We start from the raw sequence: 27,117 nt of genomic DNA on the forward strand, positions 1-27,117 counted from the left end.
AAACACAAAGAGAGTCTGCCCACTGCTCAGCGTCTGCTCACCCCATCCACGTCCCCAGGCCCGTGGGTCGGCCCAGGCTCTGGCTCGGATGCCCACACGTACAGGTTTGTGCTAACCTTGCAAAACATACCAGTGGTGGGTGCCGTCCACTTTGCGTTGTGTGCGTCCTGGGCTTGCTAATGCCAAAACCAGTCCCTCGCTCCACCTCGGCAGGCCCTGACTTCCTGTGTTGTCTTGCAGACCAGCGGCCAACCAAAGAGCCCGGCCCTGCTTCGCTCACGTATTCGGTACCTTCCTTCCGAAGCCCACACTGAAGCTACGATTTCTCCTCTAAGAAGCCTAGGGAGTGTGCTCTGCCCCTCAATATCTTCCAGAAGCAGCCAGTTTAATCCTTTTTTGTTGTTTTCTTTGTTTCGTTCTTTTTCTGTTTTTAAATTTTCCTAACAAATAATAAGCAGTGGCTTTGAAAATATCTTACATGGGAACAATCAACACGAAACATGCCTTTGTACATGAGCCTGACTGGGGACGGATCAACAATACCAAAGGACGAAAAGAAATATCAATTCAGACAACTCCAGTGCACGATATTTTCCGTGAGTTCCCCCCACCCACCCCCGCCCTGCCCCCACCCCCATATCCCAGGAGTACAGTGTTGTCTTGTAACTGGAGCTGGCTTAGCCAACGGGGGTCCCCCCTCCCCCTCCACTCTGGCTGGGGTGGGCCTCTAGTGGCCCTGGGTCTTGGGTGGCTTGGGCTCATGGATGACGGCGGCCGCCGACAGCCACGGCCCAATGGCCCGAGCAGTGCTCTGCTTGGCCACACTGTAATGGCTGATGACCGTGTAGAAGCGGCTTCTGGAGTTGGGGTCCTGGGATGAGTAGTAAGCATCCAGGGAGGCCGGGATACAGCGCTTGTGCTGGGGAAGAAAGAGACAGAGTCAGGGGTAGCTCAGCGGACTGCTTCCAACCCACCCTGCAACATGGCCACCCCAGCTGGGGCCCACAGCCACATCAGGCTCTCAGCCAGAGGGCAGGTGACAGCACCTGGCCTGCGCCTGGCACTCAGCAGGCATTCCCCAACATCATCACCATCCCCATCGTCAAAGCCGCCACCTACTTGAAGCCAGGAGAAACGAACCTGATACTGATACTACTTCAAGGCCAACCTCCTCCGCTCACTGCCTGTGCGGCTGTGGTGGACACAGTTGGTAGCCCACCAGATCCTCTTTATCTGGCTGATTCACCCATCCCCCAACTGCTTCTCTGGGCCATTGCCCACAGCCAACGGCTGCGTCTATTTTATTTCCTTGATTTTATACTTATAATTCTTCTCTCTTATATCAAAAGTCTTGGTTCCTAACAACATTGATATAATTGTATATTTGCATTATCCTACAATAGATATCAAATGGTCACAAATAACACCAATATTATGATTAACAGTCTACTGAAGGAACTTGAAGATTTCTCTGCAGCTCTATGTGTCTTTAAAATATATTCCCAAAAAAAGAATTAAATAGGTAAAGGATAGACAAAGAAACCCAACATTTATTAATTTATTAAGCACTTATGATGTGCCAGGCACTATTCCAGGCACTAGGAATACAGCAGCTCCGTAACCAACACTGGCCATACCTTTATGACCACTGAAACAAAATTGTATCTTGTTTTCATCTTTCCGGACCATCTACAGTCAATAAGGCAAGGTCCCTCAACAAAGGGCCCACAGTCAAGGTATGGATGGGCCTCTCCTGCTCCCTCCCATCTACAGCCATCCAGTATTATCCAGCGTTGGAACAGGGAAAAAAAGAATACATTCCACTGTGTCCAGTCAATAGACTGTGTTCTACAGTCATTTAGAAAACTCATTTTCTTTGTAAGTTTATGTCCCCAACTTAATATAGAGCTAAAGTCTTTGTTTAGCTTGTTTTTAATTTTCAGGGATTACTTTTTCTTATGTATTTATTTTTTCAGTATGTCAAACATTTACGCACATCAAGGACAAATACATAGCCAGATATATCCAGAGAAGCCTGCTCTTCATCCCTGACCCTCTACTCTGTTCCCTCTCTTCCCTGCTGAGTAACCATTTTTCTTAGTTTTTTAATTTATCCTTCTGGAATTTCTTTCTGAAAATATAAGCAAATATCCCTCACCTCCCTTTTCCTCACACAAAGGTAGCACGTTTTTTTTTTTCATTATTGTCCTAGAAGATATTCCTCGTGCATGTCTGGCCTTTCCCACTCATTTTCACAGCTGCACAGAGCTCCATTGTGTGGGTATATCATAGTTCATTCAACTGTCTCCTGTTGATAGTTGTGGCCAAGCTTTCAGAACCTCAGCTTCTAAGTACTAAGAATGTCATCTTAGGAAATCATGTAACAGAACCAAAGGACGTGTGTTTTTTGTTTTTTGTTTTTGCTGAGGAAGATTAGCCCTGAGCTAACATCTGTTGCCAATCTTCCTCTACTTTATATGTGGGTCACTGCCACAGCATGGCTGACAAGTGGTGTAGGTCTGCACCTGGGATCCGAACCTGGGACCTGGACTGCCAAAGCAGAACGCACCGAACTTAACCACTATGCCGTGAGTGGGCCCCAGGGATGTGTGTTTTTAAGCCTGAACATTCCCCATTGATTCCCTCACGTTGGAACATAACAGCTGTGATGTCTTGGAAATCTCTCTTAATGAAACGCTCTTAATCTCTATTTCCTCAGATGTAAAATGAGGGCGGCGATAAAACCTATTTTTCAGAATGGGCGGACAGCTCAATTGAGGTCGTGTTTATGAAAATGTCTAAGAAAGGCAGTGACATATCATAGGTACTCGGTAAAGGGTAATTCATAAATATTAATATCAGCTGCTTCAGCTCTAAACTAGATTCTATCTTTATTGCAACTAATATTTGTTGAGAGCCCATCATCTAGCAGGCCCTTTGCCAATTGATTTTACTTAAATTCTCTCCTTAAGGCCTCCCAAAAATCCTGCAGGCAGCCACTATGAGTGCTCACTTTGCAAGCAAGAAAACTGAGGCTCAGAGGGGCGAGGAGATGCCCTGAAGTCATGCGGACAGTTCAGTTCTTCAAGGGAAGGAGCACAATCAGAGTGAGCCAGGGTCAGGGGCAAGAGGCCCAGCTGCAAGACCAGGGTAGACCACCTCAGAAGCACCTGCTCCCTGTCTTCACATCTCTGCAGGGCCACGGCGGGGAAAAGGAACCAGCCATCAAACCAGGAAGACTTGCACCACGGCAGATCTTTCCAGAGATGGAGTAGTGTATCTCAAGCAGGAGTAAGCTCTCCCTGACTGCTGATGTGCATGCAGTCTGAAGCCAGTCCACCTCCTGACTCCTGGTTCTGCAAAGCACCACCAGGGAGGAGAGGCTCCACTGCTACTGGAGACCAAGTCCTTCAGGAAAACTTGAAAACTCTCTGCCAGACACATAGTACATTGTAAACAGTCTGCAGGGAGGTTGCCATACCCAGAATTTGGACATCAATGAAAAGAAGATGTTGATAAACCCTCTAATTGAAGTTGATGGTGACCTGGGGCCACTCACCTGTTAGAACCCCTACCTTATAGACAAATCCCTCTGGGCAGCTGTGGTCATAGGTGAAGGCTTTGTAAACCACCAGGAACACGATGCAGGCAAGGAAAGCTAGGGCCAGGCTGACGAGGATGGTGACCTGGAGGAAAACAAAACTGAGAGTCACTCAGTCTCAGCCTGCCTGCCTTCCGTCCACACGTGCAGCCTTCAAATCCCAGAGGTGGTAGGCAGCCTGGTGTGGTAGAAAGAGTAGAAGGTGCCAGAAGCCCAAAGAACTGGCTCTGTCTTGGCTCTGTCACTAACTTGCAGTGTGACCTTGAGCAAACTACGTGCTCTCTTTGGGCCTCAGTTTCCCCCTTCTGCCGGATACTCTCTGAAGCTCCTTCTTGGCGCAATGTGTGATTCCCCCCCCCATTTACTTTTCCAGTTAACTGTGGGGGGTGGGGGGAGGCAGGATCATTAAGCCGTCACTTTCGTTGCTTTTGTCTTCCGCCACCACCACCCCTGCTGCCATTTCTGAATTCCAATCTCAGATAGTTATCACCTGCTTATTTCACCTCCACTTGGACGTCCAGTAGGCTCCTTAGACACATTCCCAGCCTGAACTCCTCTCTCCTCCCACCCCAAACCTGCTCCACCCGCGCTTTCCCGTTCCTCAGGAAATGCCAACTCTACCTTTGCCGTCACTCAGGCCAAAAATCTTGACGTCATCCTTGACTCTCTCTTTTTCTCACATCCTACATCCAATCTACCAGCAGAACCTATCATTTCTGCCTTCAAAACATCCATAATCTGACTGCTTGTTTCCCCTCAATTATCTCTGTCCCGGCCCCAGCTATCATCACCTCTCACCTGCAGTGTGGAGACAGCCTTCTAACCAGTGGCCTCCTTGACCGCTATGGTATATTCAACACACGGCAATCAGAGAGGTGATTTCAAAATCTAAGTCAAGGCACGTCCCTTCTCTTCTCAAAAGCATCTGATGGTCTCCAAATCACTCATAGTAAAAGCCTAGCTCCTCACCGTTATCTACAAGCAAGCTTTAAAGAAATAATGCAACACCAGACAAACTGGGGGCACCATCAGAATTTATCAGAAAGGAGTCAATGGGTAATTTCAGAGGCACCTCCAGGCTTGCAATGGCCCCATCCCACCTGTGTATAAAGTGGTAGGGTAACCCCCATGACACTGGACATCTTGTGTTATAAGCAGATTTTTTTTTCATATTATTTTTAAAAGCTGGTGGCCCTTTGAGTCAGTTGGCCTAGAAATACGGCAGAATTCAAGAGAAAGTTTCTTTCGATTCAGAAGAAGAATAAAATCAACCTTGGGGGTGCCCATCCCACCTCCTTCCCACCCCAGAGCATGGTTTGTAAGGACAGGAGGAGATGCAAGTCTACGTTGCTCCAAACAAATAGAGTTGTTTGTCGGCAGCTTTAAATACTGGCTGGGAGGAATTTGAAAAGGAAAAGAGGAAGATGGATATGGGAGGCGTCTGTCTGAATCCTGTGGGCAGATGCTGACCATGAGAACTACCCTGTGCAGGCGTGTGTGTGACGTTATAGGACGCTGTGCTCTTGTGGTATAATAAGAAATTTATATATTTGGTCTTGTTCCCATTCCTGGCACAGAGCTCCTAAAACACTTGTAATTTCCTAAGTGATAAGAGCAGGATAGAAGCATCTTTTGTTATAATATTTGGGTTTTGTAAAGTTCCTGAAATAGCTCAGATCTACAAAGGTGAGGGTAGAGTCTTTTACTATTCATAACAAGCCCCTCTCCGTCGTACTTCGGTTTATGTTAATGAGGTGACTTTTGGAAGGCCCCTAAGGATGGGGCCTGGTTGCCAAGGAAACCAACCTTGTGATTAGAAGGTTGGAACTTTCAGCCCCACCCCGCTAACCTCAGGGAGGGGAGAGGGACTAGAGATTGAGTTCAATCACCAGCGGCCAATGATTTAACCAGTCATGTCTATGTAATGGAGCCCCCATAAAGAACCCTAACTGAAGGGGTTCAGAGAGCTTCTAGGTTGGTGAACAAGAACACATCTGGGAGCACGGTGCGCCCCAAACTCCACGGGGACAGAAGCTCCTGCGCTCAGGACCCTTCCAGACCTCGCCCTATGTATCACCTCCTCTGGCTGTTCCTTTGTATCCTTTAACTTCCTTTCTAATAAGTAACTTTCCTGAGTTCTGTGAACCATTCTAGCAAATTACTGAACCTGGGAAGGAGGTTGTAGGAGCCCCCAACTTATAGCCAGTCGGTCAGAAGTACAGATGACAACCTTGGCCTTGTGACTTGCATCTGAAGTGGGGGTGGTCTGGGGGACTGAGCCCTTAACCTGTGGGTCTGCACTAAATCCGGGCAGATGGTGTCAGAGTTGAGTTAAATTGTAGGACATCCAGTCAGCGTCCACTCAGAATTGGAGAATCACTTGGTGTGGAAAAATGCCCACACATTTGGTGTCAGACGTATTGTGAGAGTATAGAGAAAAAGTGTTTTTTCCTTTTAGAAGGTGACAAGTGAAATTCAGTTCTCAATTACTGTCGACACAGTGCACTGTCCACCCCCTCCACCTGCCCCCTGAACCCTCAGCTGCAGCCTGTTGCATACTCATGGGCCTCCTGCCCAGGACTGGGGTGGTGACGGTGTGGGGTGAGATGGTGCAGAGATCGGACTGGAATCACCCAGCAAGACGTGGAGAGACAGATTCCAGTGGAGGCGGGAACTTGGAGTAAGAGACGCCCCAAAGACACATATGCCCCCTTAGCGCCCCTGAAGATTGTGTTTGATTAGAACAGGGGAAGGGGCCACCCAAGACCACCACCCAATGCTGAAGACCTAGGAACACCTGGTCAGCCAATGTTGGAGTATAGATGTAAAGAATTTTCAATGTCCAGATTTCCCGATAGCCAAAAGGTGAAAACAGCCCAAATGTCCATCAACTGATGAATGGATAAACCAATTGTGGTCTATGCATATAATAGAATATTATTCAGCCATACAAAGGAATGAAATACTGGTAGATGCTACAAATGTGGAAGGACCTCGAAAACATTATGCTACATGAAAGAAGCCAGACACAGAAGGCAATATATTGTCTGATTCCATTTATGTGAAATATCCGTAGAGAAAGAATGCAGATTGGTGGTTGCCAGGGGCTGGGGCAGGGGGAATGGGAGGGACTGCTGATGGGAACAGAGTTTCCTTTCAGGGTGATGGGGACATTTTGGAACTAAATAGAGGTGATAGTTGCACAACATTGCAAATGTACTAAATGCCACTGAATTTTTCACTTTAAAGTAGTTAATTTTGTTATATGAATTTTACCTCAATTTTTTAAAAAATGCCCAGAGCTCAGGCTGATTGTTTCTGTCAAAGGGACCTTAAACTCCTGTTAGCATCCCTTCACCAGAGCCACCCACGAGACTGGGACACAAACATGCTCCCAGGTGCATCCACGGACAAAGGTGTGGCTGCAGACCTCCCCTGTGCAAAGGAGAGAGCAGAGCCCCAGCCCACCCTGCACCGCCACCAGCCGGATGCCCCCTTCCTAACGACCACGTGCCATCCCACCCCTGACTGAGCAGAGACCCAGGCCTCTGGGCAGACTCAGGAGCAGGACAAGACCTCTGAGCACAGGCGTCCGCAGACAGGGCTGGGCGCTTCCCGGGTCAGCAGCAGGCTGGTGAAGAGGCCGAGGCTCTGGGAGCTGGAGCAGGGCCCAGCAGGCCTGTCCATGGACAGGTCCCCCTTGCGGGGGGCTCTTCCTCTTTCTAACTGCCCTGAGTTAACGTCCCCCCCCTAGGAGGGGCAGGGTCTGATTCACCGCAGTGCTCCCAGAGCTTGACAGGGCGAGCACAGCAAAGGTTTCTGGAAAAGGGAGAGGGAGGGAGGGAAGGAGCAAGGGAGGCAGGATCTTCAAGGATTCAGTGCTGATGCCTAGATTGCCACCACCCCCGTGGATTCTAATTTACTGGTCAGGGATGGTGGGTCTAGGACATGTGTATTTTTATAAACTCTGCAGGGGATTATAATGTGCGACTGGGAGTGAGAACCACTACGCCAGTATGACTGCACATGCGCAGTCCTCAAGCTGGTGGCACACTCGCAGGATACTGGGAGGGTGGCACTGTAAATGCCCCCGATGCTCTGGCCCCGCCCCAGACCACCTACATCAGAATCTCTGGGGGCTGCCATGTGTAGCCGCTGGACGGAGTGCCCTATGTGGCTATCAGAGTCAAGGGTCTGATGCGGAGTGGGACACCAGGGCTGCAGCCCACCCCGAGGGATTCTGCTGAGCAAGGCTGACTGGTATCAGGCGGTGCCACATGGTCCGTAACCCGGGAATGAGGGTGAGCAGAGGCCATTTTAGGCGTTTAACTTCCCTTGGTTTGCCTCCTTATCCTGAATCTTGGTAACTTCTGCAACTCAAGGCCGGTCATTCCTTAAGAGCCTGTAGAGGTCAGAGCGTACAGGGCTGCGAATGGAGCACAAGCCCTCCCTTGGGGCCTCGCAGCCTACAGGGCTAGGGAGAAATGGACAGATGGACACCGGCACTTAGAACACACAGGGTGGCACCATGAGTGAGGGCATCAGCACTGGGGGCTGCTGGACCCAACCAGCCTGGGGGGGATCTGGGAAGGCCTCCCAGGAGAGGTAGCATAAGAAGTGGCTTCAGGGAAGAAGGCCAGGATAGGGGAGGAAGAAGGTTCTGAGCAGAGGAGGTCGCATCTGTCGTGGAGCAGAAGCGAGGGCTGTTCTGGAAACATGATCTGGTTTGGCAAGGCTAGCCCAGAGGATGCAAGTGAGGGCGAGACAGGCCTGGGGCCATGGGTAGGTGGGAAGAGAACAGATAAGTAAGGACCAGGCCAAAGTGTGGACCTGATCTCCAGAGTAACAGGGAGCCCCTGAAAGTTTTAAGCAGGAAAGTGACGGGATCAGAATTATGTTGTGGAAAAACGTTTCTGGCGGCAACTTGGAGGCAGGTTTGCAGGGCCAAGCGTGGAGGCAGGGAGGCCAGTGGGGAGGCTGATGCACCAGGACGTGCCCCAAATGCTGGGCTGGACCTGGCAGTGGGGCAGAAGGGGTTATGGGCCTGAGAAGGCCTAAGGAGGTGAGCAGAGTGATGTGAGAGGGAAGGAGGAAGGCAATGACCGGGGAGAAATGACAACGTTTGGGCTGCGTCTGGATCCTTGGTGACTGGGCCAGCGTTGGTTGTTGGGGTGGGGTGGGGATGTCGAGGGTTCTGATTTGGTTCCAGGGTGAGATTTTTCCTGAAGGCGGATCTCCATGGAGTATCGCAGGTATCGCAGCTGGCCTCTCCCTTTCCAGTGGACTCGCAGAAGTCAGAGGCCCTGGTGCTGGGTCACTGCAGCAAAGCTTCTGATGGAGCACAACTCAGAGGACCTCAGGTGACCTCAGAGGACCCGAGAGAGAGACCCCACCTCCCCACAGAGCACCTGTGAACAGGAAGGCCTGGCTGTACATCAGGATGGATTGACTCGGTTTATATAACACCAGAGCTCAGAGACACTCTAAAGCTCTTGGTTTCCCCTCTTGAATGTAACGGCCTGAGACTAGAAACAAACTACTTGTCAGTTCTCCGGGGCTAGATTGGAGTGTTCATTAGAGATGTGATCTTCACCACAGGAAATACCCTCCCTGCTCCAGGCTCCCGGCTCCCTGCTCACACATGCGTCCATTCCTTCACTCAGCGCGGATGCATTAAAGGGCCCACTGTGAGCCAGACGTCCACACGGTCACAGCCTCAGGAGCTTACGGCAGGGACAGAGTCAGACGCTGAGCAAGCACATCATCAAATAATTATGAAACAAGACCTGAGCAGGGTCTGGGCCAGCGCATGTGAGGGGAGCACGTGGATGCGGTGGGAGGGCAGGAGCAGGAGCCCCCACAAGCAGACCCTCGGCCAGAGCATTCCAGGCTGAGGCAGCCGGCAAGCCTGAAGACCCTAAGGAGAGGAGCTCAGGGTCCCAGGGGGCCCGGAAGGAGCAGTCTGCCTGAGACGGGGGGGCCTGGGGGAGAGAGCGCTGAGGTCAGGCCCTACAGGGCTTTGGAGACCAAGATTGATGGCCCTTGTCCTGCCCATGGGAGACACTTCCTACAGTGTCCAGCCCGGTGCTTTCAGGGTACTGTCCCACTCAGCTTGGCCTCCCTCTGCCACCCTCCAGCCCCCAGGCCACCATGGCCTGGCTCACACGTTCCCCTGGAGCCACCCTCAGCCTGCTGAGAGCTCCTGCCCTTGTGTGTCTCCAAGCCTTGACCCAGGCCTCGAACGCCCGCGTGTGCTTCCTCGTCAGGGAGAACGTCTCCATTCTGTCCAGCCCTGAGGTCCCCTCCCTGCTCTGTCCCTGGGGCCTGCTTGGGGGTCGTCATCGCCTCTTGACACTCTGAGCCTCCCCTGCTGGGCCTGCCTCGGACAGCGAGCACATCTCATCCTTTGCCCCGTGCCCAGCAGCGTGGCTCCTACAGAGTGCAGACCAGTAAACACTTCTGAACCGAAATGTTGAATTGAATTAGGACCGCAGGCGCACACACACACACACACACACCCTCCCCCAGACACACAGAAGCAGACCCACATACAACCTGGTCCAAACCCCTCTGTGTTTCTGGGGGAGGGAGCAGTGAAATACACGCACGTGGCCTTCTGTTCCTTTCCATCCCCTATTCTCAACCCCGTCCACCACCAACCCACACACACACTCAAACAAGAGCCCCTTAACCTTAGAATGAATCTGGGTTTGGGGTAGCATCAGCGAAGACCTGCCCAAGACTTCTCCTCCAGCTTTTGAGCACAGGTTAGAAGAACAGAGGAAGAACTGACAGTTTGCAGCTAGCAGCTCTGGCAAAGCCATGCTGAGCCTGGAGTCATGATGACCACCCTCCAGGATCCATACCTCCATGTGATAATAATAGTAGTAGGAATAGTAAAAGTAATAAGAGATGCTAAGAGTTCTTGGGAACTTACTGTGTACTAATATTATCACAATCCTATGATGGAAGTAGAATTATTATCCCCATTTTGCTCATGGAGAAACTGAGGTTGTGAGAGGTTAGGTGACTTGCCTAAGGTCCCACAGCTAGTAAGGATAGGGCCAGATGATGCTCCGAGGCACCTCAAGGGCACCTTGAACTCATCATCCAGAACCAGCATCGGCGTCTTCCTCTCAGCCATGGTGGGAGGCAGCCCTGCCCACCTGCCTCTGGAGCTTGCTCTCCTGCAGCCATCCTGCCTCCACTTCTCTCCTTGGGCCCTGACGCCAGTCAGCCACCTGCTCTGGCAGCTTCTGCCTCCGGCATAGGTTATTCAACTCTCCACCATCTTCATCATAACTTCCCAGGTTAGGATCACGATCACCTCACCCCTGGATGCAGCAGCCTCCTCCCTGCTCCCCCGGCCTCCAGCATCTCAGCTTCCAGGCCACCCTAGACTTCGTAACAAGCCAGCCTGGTCACACTGCTTCCCTGATGATTGAGCCGTCACACCGACAGGGTCGAGTCTGAACTCCCTAGCAACGCAGACACGGCCCTTCCCAATTTTTTTTTTTTTAATTTTATGTATTTATTTTTTCCCCCAAAGCCCCAGTAGATAGTTGTGTGTCGTAGCTGTACATCCTTCTAGTTGCTGTATGTGGGACGCGGCCTCAGCATGGCCGGAGAAGCGGTGCGTCGGTGCGCGCCCGGGATCCAAACCCAGGCCGCCAGCAGCGGAGCGTGTGTGCTTAACCGCTAAGCCGCAGAGCCAGCCTGGCTCTTCCCAATTTAACCTCGACTTCCCCCTTCCGTCTCAACCCCTTCCACTCACTGCCTGAAGGCACCCTCTTCCCCCCACCTTTACTTTTGCACCTGCTGCTCCCTCTGCCCGGAACGCCAGCTTCCACCTCCCAGTCCATCACGTCCCTGCTCATCCTAGACACAGTTTGAGTATCTCCTCTTCCCTGAAGTCTTCCCCAGCAGTCTTCAGACAATATTTAGCCCCTCCCCTATCTACTCACAGCTCCTTAAGGCCCTTTTCCCAGTGCACTGTCATTCACCACCACCTGTCTGCTTCTCCTCTCAAGAGGCAGTATGGAATAATACTTCACACTTCCATTTAGTAAGCACTGATTATGTGCCAGGCACTGTGCTCAGCACTGTGCATGGATTTATTCTTGTAAACCTCACAACAGCCCTACAAGGTAGGTACATCTTCATTTTTCAGATGAGGAAACAAGGCACAGAGAGGTTACCTAATTTTCTCAGGGTCACACAGCTAATTAATACAGTCAGGAATGTAACTCTATGAAGTATAGCCTGGGCTCTTAGCCTATGGTATACTCCTTGTAAAGCATTTATTCACTAAATATTAACCAAGCACCTACAGTGTGCCAGAGAATTCTACACATTGGGCATACAGTGCTGAGGAAGACAAGAGAGGTCCCTGCTCTTATAAAGTTACCTTTAATCTCTTTGACTGAGTTTCCTCTTCTGTAAAAAGGAAACAATAACAGTGTCTGCCTCTCAGAGTTCTGAGGATTAAATCAGATAATGCATGACTCTGGAGTAGTCAAATGGTGGCCTCCCAAAACATATGTCCATGTCCTAATCTCTGGAACATGTAAGTATGACCTATTCGGAAAAGGGGTGTTTGTAGATGTAATTAAGTTAAGGATCTTGAGATGAAATCATCCTGGGTTATGGAAGTGGGCCCTGAGTCCAAGGATGAGTGCCCCTCTGAGACGTGCAGAGGGGGACCAGAGAAGGCTGTTTGAATAGGGAGACAGATTGGAGTGACGCAGTTACGAGCCAGGGGGCACCTGGAGCCCCCAGAAGCTGAAAGAGGCAAGGAAGGATCCTTTCCTAGAGCCTTCAGAGGGAAGGTGGTCCTGCCAGCACCTTGATTTTGCACTTCTGGTCTCCAAACCTGTGAGAGAATAAATTTCTGTTGCGTTAAACCACATGATTTCTGGTAATTTGTTATGGCATCCCCAGGAAATTAACACAATGCCCTCCCACGGTGCCTGGCGTATGTGCTACAAATGTGAGCGCCCCCATTTCCCCACAGCCTCTGCCATGCTTCTCAGCATGTACTCCAAAAGCTCCAACCACTCAGGAAGACTGCCATTTTCTCATCATGTATTGCTCTTGTGTACCTTTTCAGCCCTACCTCCCTTGGTAAACTCCTAGTCATGCTTTAAAACCCAACTCAGGACATGTCACCTCTGCTGGGAAGACTTCCCTTGCCTACTTATGTTCTCACCACGTTTTTTCCCTCCACCACTTAACACTCAGCCCCCTGTATCGTGATTGTCCCTTCTGTTGTGTGTCATGAGGGCAGGGGCCATACCCTGCTTGTCTCTGTGGTCCCAGCTACCAGTTCATGACTCGGCGCAGAGTAGGAAAGACGCTAATGCATATGCCACGTTCCCCATCCCACACCCCTTTCCTCATTTTTGGCACAAAGCATTACCCATAGTGAACTTTCAGGGCCCCTCTTAAGTGTTTCACAGCCTGACAAGGTGACTGGATAAAATCACTGCACTGGGTCGTCTGAAGTAGTTTGTCTCATGCTGGAAGAATTATTATTTGCCCTTGAAGCAATCTCCTTGTGTGCCTGCCATGCCCCTAAAAGACAAGAAGCTTCTCTCTGATGGCTGGGAGAACTGGACCTTCCATTCTAGGCAATGTCCATGAAGTTTTCTGCAATAGCTGTGGCCTGGTCCCAGGAGGGTTCCCATCCTGCTTCTGCCTCTGATGAGTTGTGTGACCTTGGGCAAGACGCTTCACCTCTCTGAGGCCCTGTCTCCTCACCTGCTAAATGAGGACAAAAGTCCCACCCCACAAGATTAGTGTGAGGATTAAATGAGATGATGCCTGTAAATTGCCCAGTGTTGTCCTCGCCTGGGGGCTTACCCGATAATGGCCATCACTTATTGACTGTTCAAGAATGTGCTGTGTCAAGTGCTTTTTAAGTATTATCTCCTTCAACATCATGATAGCCCTCAATGTAAGCCCAGTTATTACCCCCATTTTACAGCTATGCAAACTGAGGCACAGAGTAACTTCTCTGAGGCCACATGGTTATGCAGTAGCAGAGCCTGATCTGAATCTGGAATATCTGATACTAAAGCCCTTACTCCTAACCACCACCTTAACTGGCCTTTTGATAAATATTTCTCGGTCCTGCAGCTGCATTTGCTTACAATAGCGCAATGAAGCAAGACACTGTAAATTTATTCTAGGAGGACACCTCACCGCAGATGTGGAAACCCCCTAAGCTAGGAAGAGAGAAGAGAAAAACAAAACTCCTCCCCCTGTCTGCCGGGTCAGGCCCCTGATCCAGGACCCTTATCATGCCGGGAAGCACGAACTTCATTACCATTCACGCCCTGCAGCATCTCGGCACCGCAGTACCCAATAAACCGCCCCTTTTTATGAAGAATGCAAACCCTGGAAACCTCAGAGCAGTAGAACCACTCACATCAGGGAAATTAAACTTTGTGGTGAGATAGAAACAGAGCTGCCCGACAGACATTTGTCTTTCATATGAGACAGCTGGAAACTCCTGAGACAGAATTAGGCCACCTGGCACCTTGCTCCTGGCACGGCCCCAAGGATCCTGACAGCAGGGCTTGAGCGGAGAGGGCGAGGGGATCACAGCATCCACAAATTCTGCCTGGACGACACCCTCATTTCCCTAGTCCTCTCCCTAGCACCAAGCAGTGAATGGAGTAGAGCTTTTGGAAGCAGATTGTCTAGACTGATAGCCCAGCTCTGCCACTTACTTGCTGTGTGACCTTATGCAAGTTGCTTGCCCTTTGGAGTCCTTGGCTGACTTCTTTCTAAAATGAGGATGACACTGATGGCTACCTCACACTGGCTATTGTCAGGCAGAATGTGGTAGTGCCTGGCCCATGGTAGCGACCTTAGTTAGCATCCGTGGAGCGCATACATGCGTTACATCATTTCATGCCCTCGTGACTCTGTGGGGTACTTACCATCAGTGTGCCCATTTTACAGATGATCTATCAGAGGCAGATGAAACGACTTTACATATGAGGGTAGAGTGAGAATTTGAACTCACGTCTAAGTTAGAAGCCCAGTGCCTAGCCTTATGTCATGCTGCCAATAAATCTACAACTACACTCGAGTTTATTTTTGTTAAAAATGTATTGCACCATTATTATCAGAGCAATACTGGAAATCCAAGAGCACAAACACCCATTACAATCCTGCCATGGTCTCAAGTCTGTTTTTACATGCTTGCTATTTGTTCCTAGCTGCATGCATCCCTGCATAAATCTTGATTCCTTCTGCTGCTTCCTATTTTGCCCATTTGTGGCCCATCTAACTTCCTGTGATCTCATAGAACATCCTCACATACCAAGTCTGGACCACCCGGAACCAAGAAAGGCCTCAACTTCACCATCTGCAAAATGGCTCTCAATCATTACACTCATCTATGTAAAACTGTCATGAGGTACAACCAAGATGAGTAATGCAAAAGGCAAACTGCCGCGTAAATGCAAGAGTGATAAAGGCTTCCGGTGTCCAGCACCGTTCTCGTTAGAACTGTGCATCATTAGAGCTGAATTTGGTTCAGGTATCCCCTCAGCATGAGGACCACTGGGTGCTCCACTGTGCTGCCATTGCCTGTGACCTGCCCTCCCCCACCAACTGACAGCCGCTCAAGGGCAGGGCTGTGCCCTCTGTCTTTGGGCTTCCGAGGGCCTGTGGGTCCTACTATTTAAATGGTTTGCTGGTGATTCGTGTTGATGGGGCAGAAAAGCACCTCTGATGTGGGCCATCTCTCCTTGGGTCTCTCCTACCTCCCTCTCCCAATCCATCGTCCCTGCTGGCCGCCAAAGTGATTTTCCTAAATTACCCCTCTGAATATTTTGTGGTGGGGCTGAACATCCCATCTGGGCCACTGTGGGGCTGACTTCATGTCCTGACATGGGGTCTATGACTTTATGGAGCGTCAGTGCCGTTCAAGGAGGTTGGTCAGATGCAGAGTTCTGGGTCCTACACCTGGAGATTCTGGGTTCCCTTGGTCTTCCACAACACCCAGAAATCAGCAGTTTCCATGCAAGTCCAGGAGATTTGGATGCAAGTGACCTGGAGCCTTCAGTTAGATCAAGACAAAGGCCAAATCCTTTGTCTGGCTTCTGAAGAGGGCAAGGAAATCACATCCTTGATTGTGAAATACTCAGCACTCCACATACATTCTCTCACTCGGTCCTACCCAGCATCCCACAAAGTAGGTACTGTTGACAGTCCTGCTTTTCAGGTGATGAGCCTGAGGACTGCAGGGGTTGGGTAATCTGTCAGGATTTTCCAGGCCATCAGTAGTAGAGCAAGACCTAGAAGCCAGGTCTGTCTGGATCAAAACACACTTTCCTCCCTCGGCACTGCACTGTGTTCATCTTCTGGCCCCTGCTTATCTGGCCCACATCAGCAATTGCTACTGCCCTAGGAACCCTCACACACACACAGTCTCACACACAGACACACAGAGACCTACACAAAGACATACACACAAAGACACACACACACAGAGACCTACATACACACGCGCAGATATACATACAGACACAGAGACACATAGAGACCTACACAAAGACATACACACATAGACACACACAAATATACACAAACACACAGAAACATGCACACATACACTCATAGACACACAGACACACACAGACAAACAAGGACACACACATTTACACATACACACACTACAGTCCTAGTTCCTGAAAGTTCTAGGCTCTCTCCTACTGGCATGGCTTTCCACTGCCTTCCCCCTGGAGGGTGTCTCACACGCAGACCAGAAAGTCTTCTCAGATCTTTTCCTCATGAGTGAGGCCTCACTGGGGTTCCCACACACTCTGCCCCTGTCACAGTTGCATATAGCTCCGTGTTATCATGACTTCCTGACCCGTCAGCTGACCCCACCAGACCGTGAGCTTCCCCAGGGCAAGGACTGTGCCTTGGTGGCCTCCTGCCCAGCTCTCGGCCTGGGCCCGGCACAAGGAGCACATGAGTGTGTTTTGAAGGACTCACATCCATTTTCTTTTGCTTCAGCCAAGCCCAGAGCCAGGCCCCAGAGCAGGGCCGGTCATCTCCACCCAGAGAACCGTCCATACACGTCCCAGCTGCTGTCAGAGGTGCTCAGCTGTCTCACTGCCTCCCAGCCAACAGCATCTAGACGCAGCCCGCATCTGCATCTCCATGGAGACGCCAGCCCTGCAGCCCAAATAGCCTGTTCCATTAAGCTACTTTCATTCCTCAGTCCCCTTTCTTGGCAGAGGAGTTGATAAAACGCAAAAGAATTAGGTCAGCAAAATTGGTTTGGAAAATTAGAAACCATCTTCTCCAAGTTCCAATGTGTGGCACTGCTAGGCATGCCAGCAGGGGTTTCTAAGCTGGAGAAGCGACTCCACGTCTTCCCATAATTACTGCAAGGGTAAGAAATAATGTCTGCCAACGCCACAGCAGCACACATGGCAGGAGCTCCTCCGCATGGAGGCAGCCATGTTTGGGGAGGCAGCGTGTCTGCCCCACTCCTCAGTTTGCTACCTCGCCCATGAGGAGGAAGGAATCCCTGCCCAGTCTTCCCCCTCCCCACCCCTCCTGCCATGCACACACGCACACAGACACACAGATGTAAACACACTCCCTCCCTGGAAGGAGACTTGGAGGAGTTTTCACAGAAAAGAATTAACGTAGTGGGCCTGAGCCTGCTCCCCTTGGAAAGGTCTGCTTGCAGGATTGGCCCTTGGCTGGAGTCTGGGAACTTGGAACAGGAGGGTTCTCACCATTCAGAACTAGTAAGAGTGCTCGCTGTGCCTAAACTGCACAAACAGTATGGTTTATGCTGAGCACCTGCCTTCCTCCTGGGAGTCTGGAGCTTGGGTACATGCTAGGCAGGGGGTGCCTACATGACCAGCCCCCAGTAAAGACCCTGGTTCCTGAGTCTCTCGTGAGTTCCCTGGTAGACAGCATTTCACTCATGTTGTCACAACTCATTGCCGGGGGAATTAAGTGTGTCCCGTGTGCCTCCACTAGGAGAGGACTCTGAAGGCTCATGCCTGGTTTCCTCTGGACTTTGCCCCATGCACATCTTTCCTCTTCTGAGTGTGTGTTATATTCTTCCACTGTAATAAACATAGCCGCGAGTACAGCTGTATGCTGAGTCCTGTGAGTCCTTCTAGTGAGTCATCGACCTGGGGGTGGTCTTGGGGACTTCTGACACAGCTCCCCTCACTGTCCCCTTAAAGGACAGGCATTGTGGATCTTATTTTTCAGAGCTTGGCACGCAGTGGCTATGCTTTACTAGAGACCCTATGCCTTAAAGGGAGGCACCAGGTTCCAGCCCTTAACTGTCCCTTCCTGCTGCCCAGAGCCCAGGCCCCAGGAACATCTCATCTTTACTTCTTGCCTAATGGGTCACGACAAAAGTAGGGGTCTCATTCTTCCTGCACAGGAGAGCCTGGGCCATCTCTTTTCTGGTCTGTCCCTCCCCTCCCCTGCAGTATCTTGACCTGCATTACCACTGGGCGAGCCTGGCATTAGGAAGTGGGAACAAACACTCTCTCTTCTACCTTCTACCTCACACTTTTTCCCTCCGGTGATGGTGAGTATGCTTTGGACTGCCCTTTTCTCAAACTGCAGTATGAAACGCCTCCCTGGGGTAAGGGTGGGCAAACCAGGATGAGGTGCTAGAGACATACTTAGGCCTCCCATCCCAAGCCTCATGCCCCAGCTTCGCTTATGGGAGAAGCTGCCTCTCAGGTTATCAGATGCTTGACAGATGAGTAGAGAAGTTCTTTGTCTGCCATTTAGGGTCTATCCTTAAGTACAGACAACTTGGGCAGAGAGCCTCAGGAAGAAAGAAGGAAGGATTCCTACACCAAAAACCCTCCCTAATGCTTGTCAGTCTACAGACATGGGTGAGTGGGCTGACTCCACAGTCACTTGGCTTGGTCAAGGTGCTCACCATTTTCGTCTTATGTGACACCTAGAAGCTGAGTCTGCCCCCAAAGCCCAATTGTTCTCAGATCAGCCATATATGTTTCAGTGTGGCCTCAGGTGGAACACTTTTCCATCAGTCTGTTCTGTCCTGATAAAGAGAGAAAACAGAGTGGTGGCCTGAGCCTTGGCGTGGAAGCCAGAAATACCCGTTTGGATTCCAACCCCACCAACTCCTGGTTCTCTTATTACATTTCTGGGCCTCAGCTTTCTCATCTGGAAATTGGGATCATAATAACTACCTTGAAGCACTCATGTAAGGATATAATGGGATCACTGTGTGAAAATACTGAGCACAACACCTGGCAAGAGCCGGTGCCCAGAAATGTTCATCCCAATCTTCATTCTCACCAAGGATCTGGAAAGAATGAACATGCCTCAGGATCTAGAATCTTCTTTCCTCTGCCTGTTCCATGTTCCATGTTTTGAATGATTTCTTTTTCATGCCACACAGACTGCATTCATTGAATACTAACGAATTCGTTCTCTTATTTGGGATTCATCAGACTCAAGTACATACCTGTGAATGGGAGATAACCAGAGTGACCAAAACAAAGACCCGTGATGTCTTTGTGGGTCTGTTTGGCCTAATCAGAAGAAAAAAATAGTTTCCTTTGGGTTTTATGAAATATTGGGACAAGGCTGAAGATGGCCATCACTATTGGCCAGAGCTGGTCTGGAACCAGCAGACTCTGAGAACAGACATGCCCTCCACTTTCAGCTCCTCCGACTCTCTGCGTGACTTTCAACAAGCTCTGTGACATCTCTAAGCCTTGGTTTCTTCACCCATAGAATGGGAGTTACAATGATCCCTAGCTCGCCAGCTGAAAGGCGACATGAGATCATAGAGATCACCTGCCTGGCTCTGGTCTGAAGAGCACACGTCCAGTAAATGGCTTCTAAGCGAATGTATCAGAACGCTTCCTGTCATGATATTATCTCTTGGGTAGAAATGCAAACCCTAAAATGGCAAGACAGGTCTGGGTGTGAGCCTCTGTTTTGTGCCTATATCCTGTTAATTCTCAGCTAGGGTCAGTTCCTGGAGAAGAAGTTGGCTTTGCTGATGGGCCGAGCTCCCATATCCAAGATGATTTTATTAGAAAGGCTTAAGATGGACATTAAGAATTATTAAACATGGTGTCGTTGTTTTAACTTTATTTCTTTTTAATATTTTGTAAAACCAACCCTATAAAGTAGGTCTTATCATTTTTCCCACTTTATAAATGAAGAACATAAGACCCAAAGAAGTTAAGTTACTCGCCTAAGGAAACTCAAATAATGAATGGAGAAGCAGAATTTGAACTCAGGTGTGATCCGAGAGGCTGTGTGTACTTTCCACCCACTCCACGTCCTCTGCAACGGCTGCTACAAGAGTGGCTGTTTGAAACACAAAGGTTCTCTCCATCCCCAAACCAGAAAGATTGCATATCACACTGTTTGGTCAGCTCCTGGTGGAAGTCCCCAGAAACCCATTAACAGAGCCCCTTCTCTAGGGCTCCAATGAATCCCACTAAGTAAATTGTCTTCTGAAAGGAAAAGGAAAATGAAACATCTGTGGCCTCAAACTTTACATGAGCAATAATTCAAGGGTCTCTTTCAGAAGCCAGAGAAGGGAACTCCCCATGGAAAGGAGGACTGGGGCAGAAGTGTGGTCCCAGCTAGAGCCAGGAATTCATTAATATCTCTGTGGAACCCTTGAAAGAGAAAAAGCACATTTTAAATTGGAACATTCCAAAGGCAATAACTCATTTCCCAGTTTAATTTGTTATTGGCATAATCATTAGAAAAAAGAAATGAGGGTCTGGGGGCTGGGCTTATGCAGGAGATAAATCTCTGGCCCTTTGAAGTATTTTTCATTTTGAATGTTCAAACCATCATTCAACTTGGACGGGAGGATGTTAAGACATTTGGCGGTGAGCCTCTTACAGAGGGAAACGATGAGGCCTTACTTCACAAGCTTGTGTCTCTATAAGCCAATAAATCAAAGGCAAATGCAGAACAGAGATCTCAGCAAGTGCACCCAGACCTAACAACCTGTCAGGAGGGAGGGAGCCAGCCTGTCCTGGTCACCTACTATGTGCCAGCACAGAGCAGATGGCAACACAAACAAAGGAAGAGGGACGATGTGAAGCAATAGGGCATATTGGGACCTGGAGGGAACATGTCCCATCTACAGGGGACAGCAGCTGCTCAGCCCCGGACAGTTGTGAAGGACGGGAATGAGGCCCAAATATGGTTGATCTTCTGTTTTTCAAGAAAAGTCAGAGATCCTGAACTTTCAGTGAAATTTCCCAAACTTCAAATTAGGGGCAGTAGATACAAAACTATGCTTGCTTTCATTATTCATTTTAAATGTTCCAACAACCCTCTAAAGTTGGCCTTTTTAACCCTATTTTATAGGAAATAAGGTTCCAACCACCAAAAAAGTGGTTGGTCCAGGGTGAGATAGCCAGCAAAGGCTGAAACTAAGACTTGCCCCAATCTGTTCTGGGAGGGAGGTGACGAGGTCAAAGGTGAGGCAGGGAGTGTGCCTGCTCTGGGGCTGAGTGGGGAGCCAGTTCCCAGGTGGTGCCATAAGCACCTGTGAGCAGTTACTGTGCAGGCAGTGTGGGGATTAAAGGGTCTGGGGCATGTGCGAAACACCTGGAGCATCTCCAAAGAAGCCCAGTGCCTTCTCCCACAGAGGAGGGGTGTGGGGTGTGGAGAAGAAGGGCCCAACATTTCCTGAGCATCTACTACAAACCAGGCACCAGGTTTACATGCATTGCTTTACTGAGTCCACACACAGTTGTTTGATGAAGATGTTATCATCCCTGTCTTACTGAGGCAAGGCGAGGGGCCTTCCCAGGGTCACATAGCCAGGCCAGGTCGAGCCTCTTCTTTCTTTTTTTTTTTTTTTTTTTTTATTTATTTATTTATTTATTTTTTTATTTTTTTTTTTTTTTAAATTTTTTTGTTTATTGCAGTAACATTGGTTTATAACATTGTAAAAATTTCAGGTGTACATCATTGTACTTCTATTTCTGCATAGATTACATCATGTTCACCACCAAAATACTAATTACAACCCATCACCACACACATGTACCCAATTATCCCTTTCACCCTCCTCCCTCCCCTTCCCCTCTGGTAACCACCAATCCAATCTCTGTCCCTATGTGTTTGTTTATTGTTGTTATTATCTACTACTTAATGAAGGAAATCATACGGTATTTGACCTTCTCCCTCTGACTTATTTCACTTTGCATCATGCCCTCAATGTCCATCCATGTTGTCACAAATGGCTGGATTTCATCGTTTCTTATGGCTGAGTAGTATTCCATTGTGTATATATACCACAGCTTTTTTATCCATTCGTCCCTTGATGGGCACTTAGGTTGCTTCCAAGTCTTGGCTATCGTGAATAAGGCTGCAATGAACACAGGGGTGCATGTACCTTTGCAAATTGGTGTTTTCAAGTTCTTTGGATAAATACCCAACAGTGGAATAGCTGGATCATATGGTAGTTCTATCGTTGATTTTTTGAGGAATCTCCATACAGTTTTCCATAGTGGCTGCACCAGTTTGCACTCCCACCAGCAGTGTATGAGAGTTCCCTTCTCTCCACAACCTCTCCAACACATGTTGTTTCCTGTCTTGTTAATTATAGAGCCTCTTCTTTCTAACTTTTGCTCAACACACCTGGGCCTTCCTCCTGCCTGGACTTCTGGGCAAGGTAATCCCCGGAGATTCCACCAAAACCTTGTCAATCACCAGCATGTTGTAAAAATGGTCCAGACAAGAAAGCACTCACAAATCTTACCAGGGCTATTTTGCAGAAAGTGAAACTCAGTAAATTAAGATGTCACACAAGCCTTGCTGCCTCCACAGGGAGTGATTGTAGCTAGAAAAAATCTGTCCCAACGTGCAGGCAAATGGGCTTCGAGCAGACAGGTCATAAAGTTTATTTACTGCTGCTGTGATTATAATTTCAATTTATCATTAAGAAAACAAAAGGCTTTCACGGGTTCCGGGTGCAGGTGATGTGCAGTTCACATCTGGCTATTTGGCTATTCAGAGACCGGGATGCAGGTAGGAGAAGGAGCCAGGCTCTGGCATCAAATTGGCTTGGGATCTAGTCTCCAATCCACCATTTACTGGCTGTGGGACCTTAAGCAAGTGGCACCACCTCTCTGAGCCTCCAGGCTCCTTATCTGCAAAAATGGGATTAATCATAACACCCACCTACCAGGCACATTGGGAAGCCACCCAAAGACACTGGATGTAAATCTCCCATCAATCTTGGGTATCATTACAGTCGTTATTATTGAAATACATTCCTTAAGCAGTTGCCTATAGAGCCAACTGCTTGACTTCCTGTCACTAAAATAGCAGGATGCCTGGCTGGACCTCTTAATTTCATCAAAATGGTCTGATGAGTCACAGACTTAATTAACTTTCCCATGGTTTTATTGGGGCAGGAATCAGGCTCTTGCATTTCACCCACTCTCCCTGGCTCCAACAATGGAAGTGCATGTCTATAACCCATTCTGATTCTACAAAGACGAGCAAATTGCCCAGTAGACACACAGGGTTGCACACACAGCCAGCCTGCAAGGCTGCAGAGAGATCTCTCCACAGAGCATTACAGCAAGGGCTTGAAATCTAATGAAATTACCTCGCCTCTGCAGTTCCCTACAGGAGCTGCAATCTAGGTCCCCAGTTTGTGTGTTTATTCAACTGTGACCTCCAGCCGTGTCTTCCCAGCAGCCCTGGCAGGATGCGCTGGGCATCATGACCCAGAGTGAAGGGTCAGTATCCTTTCCTGTATGCGAAGCTGCTCTTTGCAGAGTTGCAGAAAACCACTGGGCTGGGGGTAAAGTTCAGGTCAGGGCTGCTTCCTGGACATGGAAAATGAGGCAGCGGGGAAGATGCAAGGAGGGCAGAATGTGCTTAGCATTGGAGGGAAGCCACAACAAGCCGCTGAGAAAGCTGCTTGAGATTTGCCTGTGCAAGACCTGAGTTTTGACTGAGCTGTTTGCTGCCTGAGGGCCCCAGCCTTGAGGATTCATCTTGGAAGCCCCTGCATCTGGCCAGGGCTTGGCTGCAGTTGGTAGGTGTTCAATAAATCTGTGCTAAGTAAATAAATGCCACCTAACTAGTTTCAATCATCTTATTTTTATTATATCCCTATCTCTTTCCAGAAATAATTTAAGGCAAGTTATAGGCTCCATGATTTAGTAATCACCAACATTCATTGAGTGCTCACAATGTGCCAAGTTCTGCCTCGAGCACTTTACATGCTTTCTCCATCGTGTCTTCACAATCATCTTCTATGAGAGGTATTATTATTATTACCCCCATTTTACAGATTAGGAAAATAGTAACAAAGCAAATGGAAAGAACAGGATGGGCATAAACTAGAGGCAGGTGTTTTAACAGCACACATACTTGCAGCAGCTGGGCAATAAATTGGCTCAAGGTTTTCTAGAAGCCTGACCAAAGATAGGAACTGGAGCCATTATAACATCCACAGAGCCCAGAAGATAAAAACAAACTGATGGCTCAGAAGTTGCATGAATGGCTCCTATCTAAGCTGTGTGGCCTTGGGCAAGTCACTTCTCTCTCATCTTCTGTTTTTTCCTCTGTACAAAGGGGTGATTACAATAATGTCCCATCACAGGGCAGTAACGAAGGTCACAAGAGATGATAAATGCAGCAAGCCCAGTGCCTGGAACCCAGAAGACGCTCCATCAATAATCTTCCTCCTGTCTTATTTCTGGCCTTTTTTCTCCCTCCACTTATTGAAGGAGGCGTCTTGGAGCATGAGTGTTTAACTGTAAAATCATTGACAAGGCTGCCCAGTCAATTCATTATTACATAAAAAGAAGAAAGGAGCTGTGCGAGGCGGATCGGGCTTTCCAAGCACACCTGCTTCTGAATTTCATGAGCAGTGGGTGGCTGAATGGTTTGGTGAATTCCAGGCTGGGCTGTCTTGAAATCCACGTTAGAATGAAAGGTGCGCCCAACTCCCCATTATAGGCTTGGGAGGCTCAGGAAAGTCACGCTTTTCCATCATCTCCTGCAGCCGAGAAATGAAATTGATTTTCCTGGTCTCATTTTCGTGTTTTAAAGAACTGCTTCCCCAGGGCTCCTCTGAGAACTGAAATGGAGAAAATCTCATTCGTATTTTACCACGTAACCCAAAGAATAATCATGCACCTGACAACAGACACTGGTGGAACACCTCGTCCACAGCAGGCCCAGGGCCAGGCACACGGGAGGAAGGGATGGCGTATATGTGGTCTCTGCCCTCAGGAGGGACTTCTAGAAGGCGAGGTGAGAATCACCATGATGAACACAGCTCTGGGAAAGGGGGCTCCTATGCCAGCCCGGAAGGAGAGGGGCAAAGGGTGATCCATGCAGAGACAACAGCCTGTGTGAAGGTATGAAGTTGTGGGTGGTACACAACAGTGAAAGAGGAAACTTGACAGGTAAACAGAGGCAAGTTCAAGAAGGAGCATGGGGTCAGAATAAAGAGTTTATTGGGAGTACTAGAGAGCTGACAGGTGCTTAGCATCTGGTGTTCACTGAAGTGGTTCCATTTGAGTTTTAAAAATTACTTTGGCAGTTTGAATGAAAATTGAATTGGCGGGGGCAAAACTGTGAGGTAGGAAGACCAGTTAAAGGCTCTAACATTAATCCAGACTTGAACAAGTATTCCATGAGTGTCTTCTTCATGGGCCAGTACTGAGCTAGGTATTTTGAGAGATATCAAAACAAGGAGATAATCTTAGGTTTACTGGGTGACTACTGCGTTTTGATGCTTTATATATGTTATTTCACGTAAGTATCACATAACAAGACTAGCATCTGCATCCTATAGATTAAAAACCTAAAGTTCAGGGAAGTAAAGAGAAGTCAGTCACAAGGGGAGCTGGTGAGTAAGGCGGGTCTGATGGGCTCCAGCCCTCAAAGACCACTGTGGCCCTGTTCTGCAGACCAGTGTCAGAAACAAGCGGGAGCAGGCTCCAACACAAAAAGGAAAGATGACTTGTTGCACCAGTGTGTGTAGCCTGGAAGGAGATGTTGTACTCTGGATCCATGATGACTAATGTACACCTAAAGGGTAATCTGTAAGCACAGAGCCCTGAGCTCTATTAATATTCAATGATAAATGATGTTGCTTTAAAGTCAAATTCACATAAATGGAAGTTTCAGCTGCATGCCAGCATCCCAGGAACATTGGCTTGTGGGCCATGTCTGGTACTTCCCTAAATCACCCTCACCACCTACCCCAAGGCCTGGAACATGGTGGCTATTCTGTAAATAGTTATTGACTGAATGGGGCCACTTGGAGAAACATCGCTAAAGGAAGATACAATGAAGAGAATGACAACGCGTGCATTTAAAAATATAATCTTTCAAAGCTTTAGAGAGGTAGCTGGGCACAAATGGAATTTACTTGTTTATTAATTCTTCACATAGTTACTGAAAACTACCCACACCCTCACAGTAAAACTCAGCCAGACGATTTTATGGGCTAATTCTGTTTTTAAAAAAACTCAAAGAAACAGATTGTTTCTCCACTGGTTCTAATTTTTTAGAACACGGAGAAAGAAAAAGACACATACATTCTCTTTACAAAGGCAGCATAACAATAATACTATACCCGACAAAGATAGCACACACAAAAACACTCGACACCTCACAATATTATTAAAGCAAAATTTCTAAATAATATATTAGCAAATAGAATTAAGCAATACATCATGATCAAATGAGGACATGCAATAACAGCTTAATATTTAAAAATCTATTAATATAATTTACCATAATAGTAGGTCAAAGAAGACAAACTATGTGATCATCTCCATAAATGCAGAAAGGGCATTTGGGGAGAAAAAAGAAATGCAGCAAAATGTAAATGAGGAAATGCTAGAAATAGCAGATCTGAAAGTATTGACCAATGCAATTAGACAAGAAAATGACATTGAGTCTAAAAATTGCAAAGAGGAAATAACATAAGAAAACTAAATATCAGAAAAGAGAAGCCATATTAGCATTATGGGCAGATGATACAATTTTATATGAAGAAAATCCAAAGAATCAAATTTTTAAGCAAACTGTTAGAAACAATAAGAGAAGTTGGTAACTGCCTAGTGGCAAATAAATGTACAAAATTCAACAGCATTTTTATTAAGTATAAATAATAACCAATTAGAAAAGATAATGGAAGAAAAATTCTCTTTTATAATATCAACAAAGAAATAGGTAAAATACTTTAGAATAAATTTAATAAGAACTGTAAAGATGATTTTAAAGCTCAACTGAGAGCCTCGAAAGAAGACTTCAACAGAGGCAAGGTTAAATCTTGCTTCTACATAGACTCAATAATCTAAAGACATAGCTTCTCCTCAAATTAATCTATAAATTCATATAACTCAAATTAAACGGAGCAAGAGTTTTTGGACCCTAAAAAATATATTAACATTTATCAGGAAAAGCAAATGTGCAAGAATGGGTGAGGAATTTCTGAAAAGTAAAAGGAATAA

The 27,117-nt window shown here is 48.1% G+C and overlaps 1 protein-coding gene across 1 annotated transcript in view; it reads right to left on the bottom strand.

Annotated features, from left to right (window-relative positions):
* Positions 1-727: 727 nt before the first annotated feature.
* The window catches only part of NSG2 (neuronal vesicle trafficking associated 2), a 56,431-nt gene continuing 30,041 nt past the window's right edge, over positions 728-27,117 (bottom strand). Inside the window, exons 3-4 of the mRNA XM_004428505.3 lie at positions 3,576-3,686; positions 728-919 (exon numbers count right to left, since the gene is read on the bottom strand). Of these exons, the coding sequence (XP_004428562.1) occupies positions 728-919; positions 3,576-3,686 (303 nt within the window). The remainder of the gene's footprint in view (positions 920-3,575; positions 3,687-27,117) is intronic.

This window comes from Ceratotherium simum, chromosome 4, assembly GCF_057802395.1.
Source record: "Ceratotherium simum simum isolate JZ-2026a chromosome 4, ASM5780239v1, whole genome shotgun sequence".
NCBI lineage: Eukaryota > Metazoa > Chordata > Mammalia > Perissodactyla > Rhinocerotidae > Ceratotherium > Ceratotherium simum.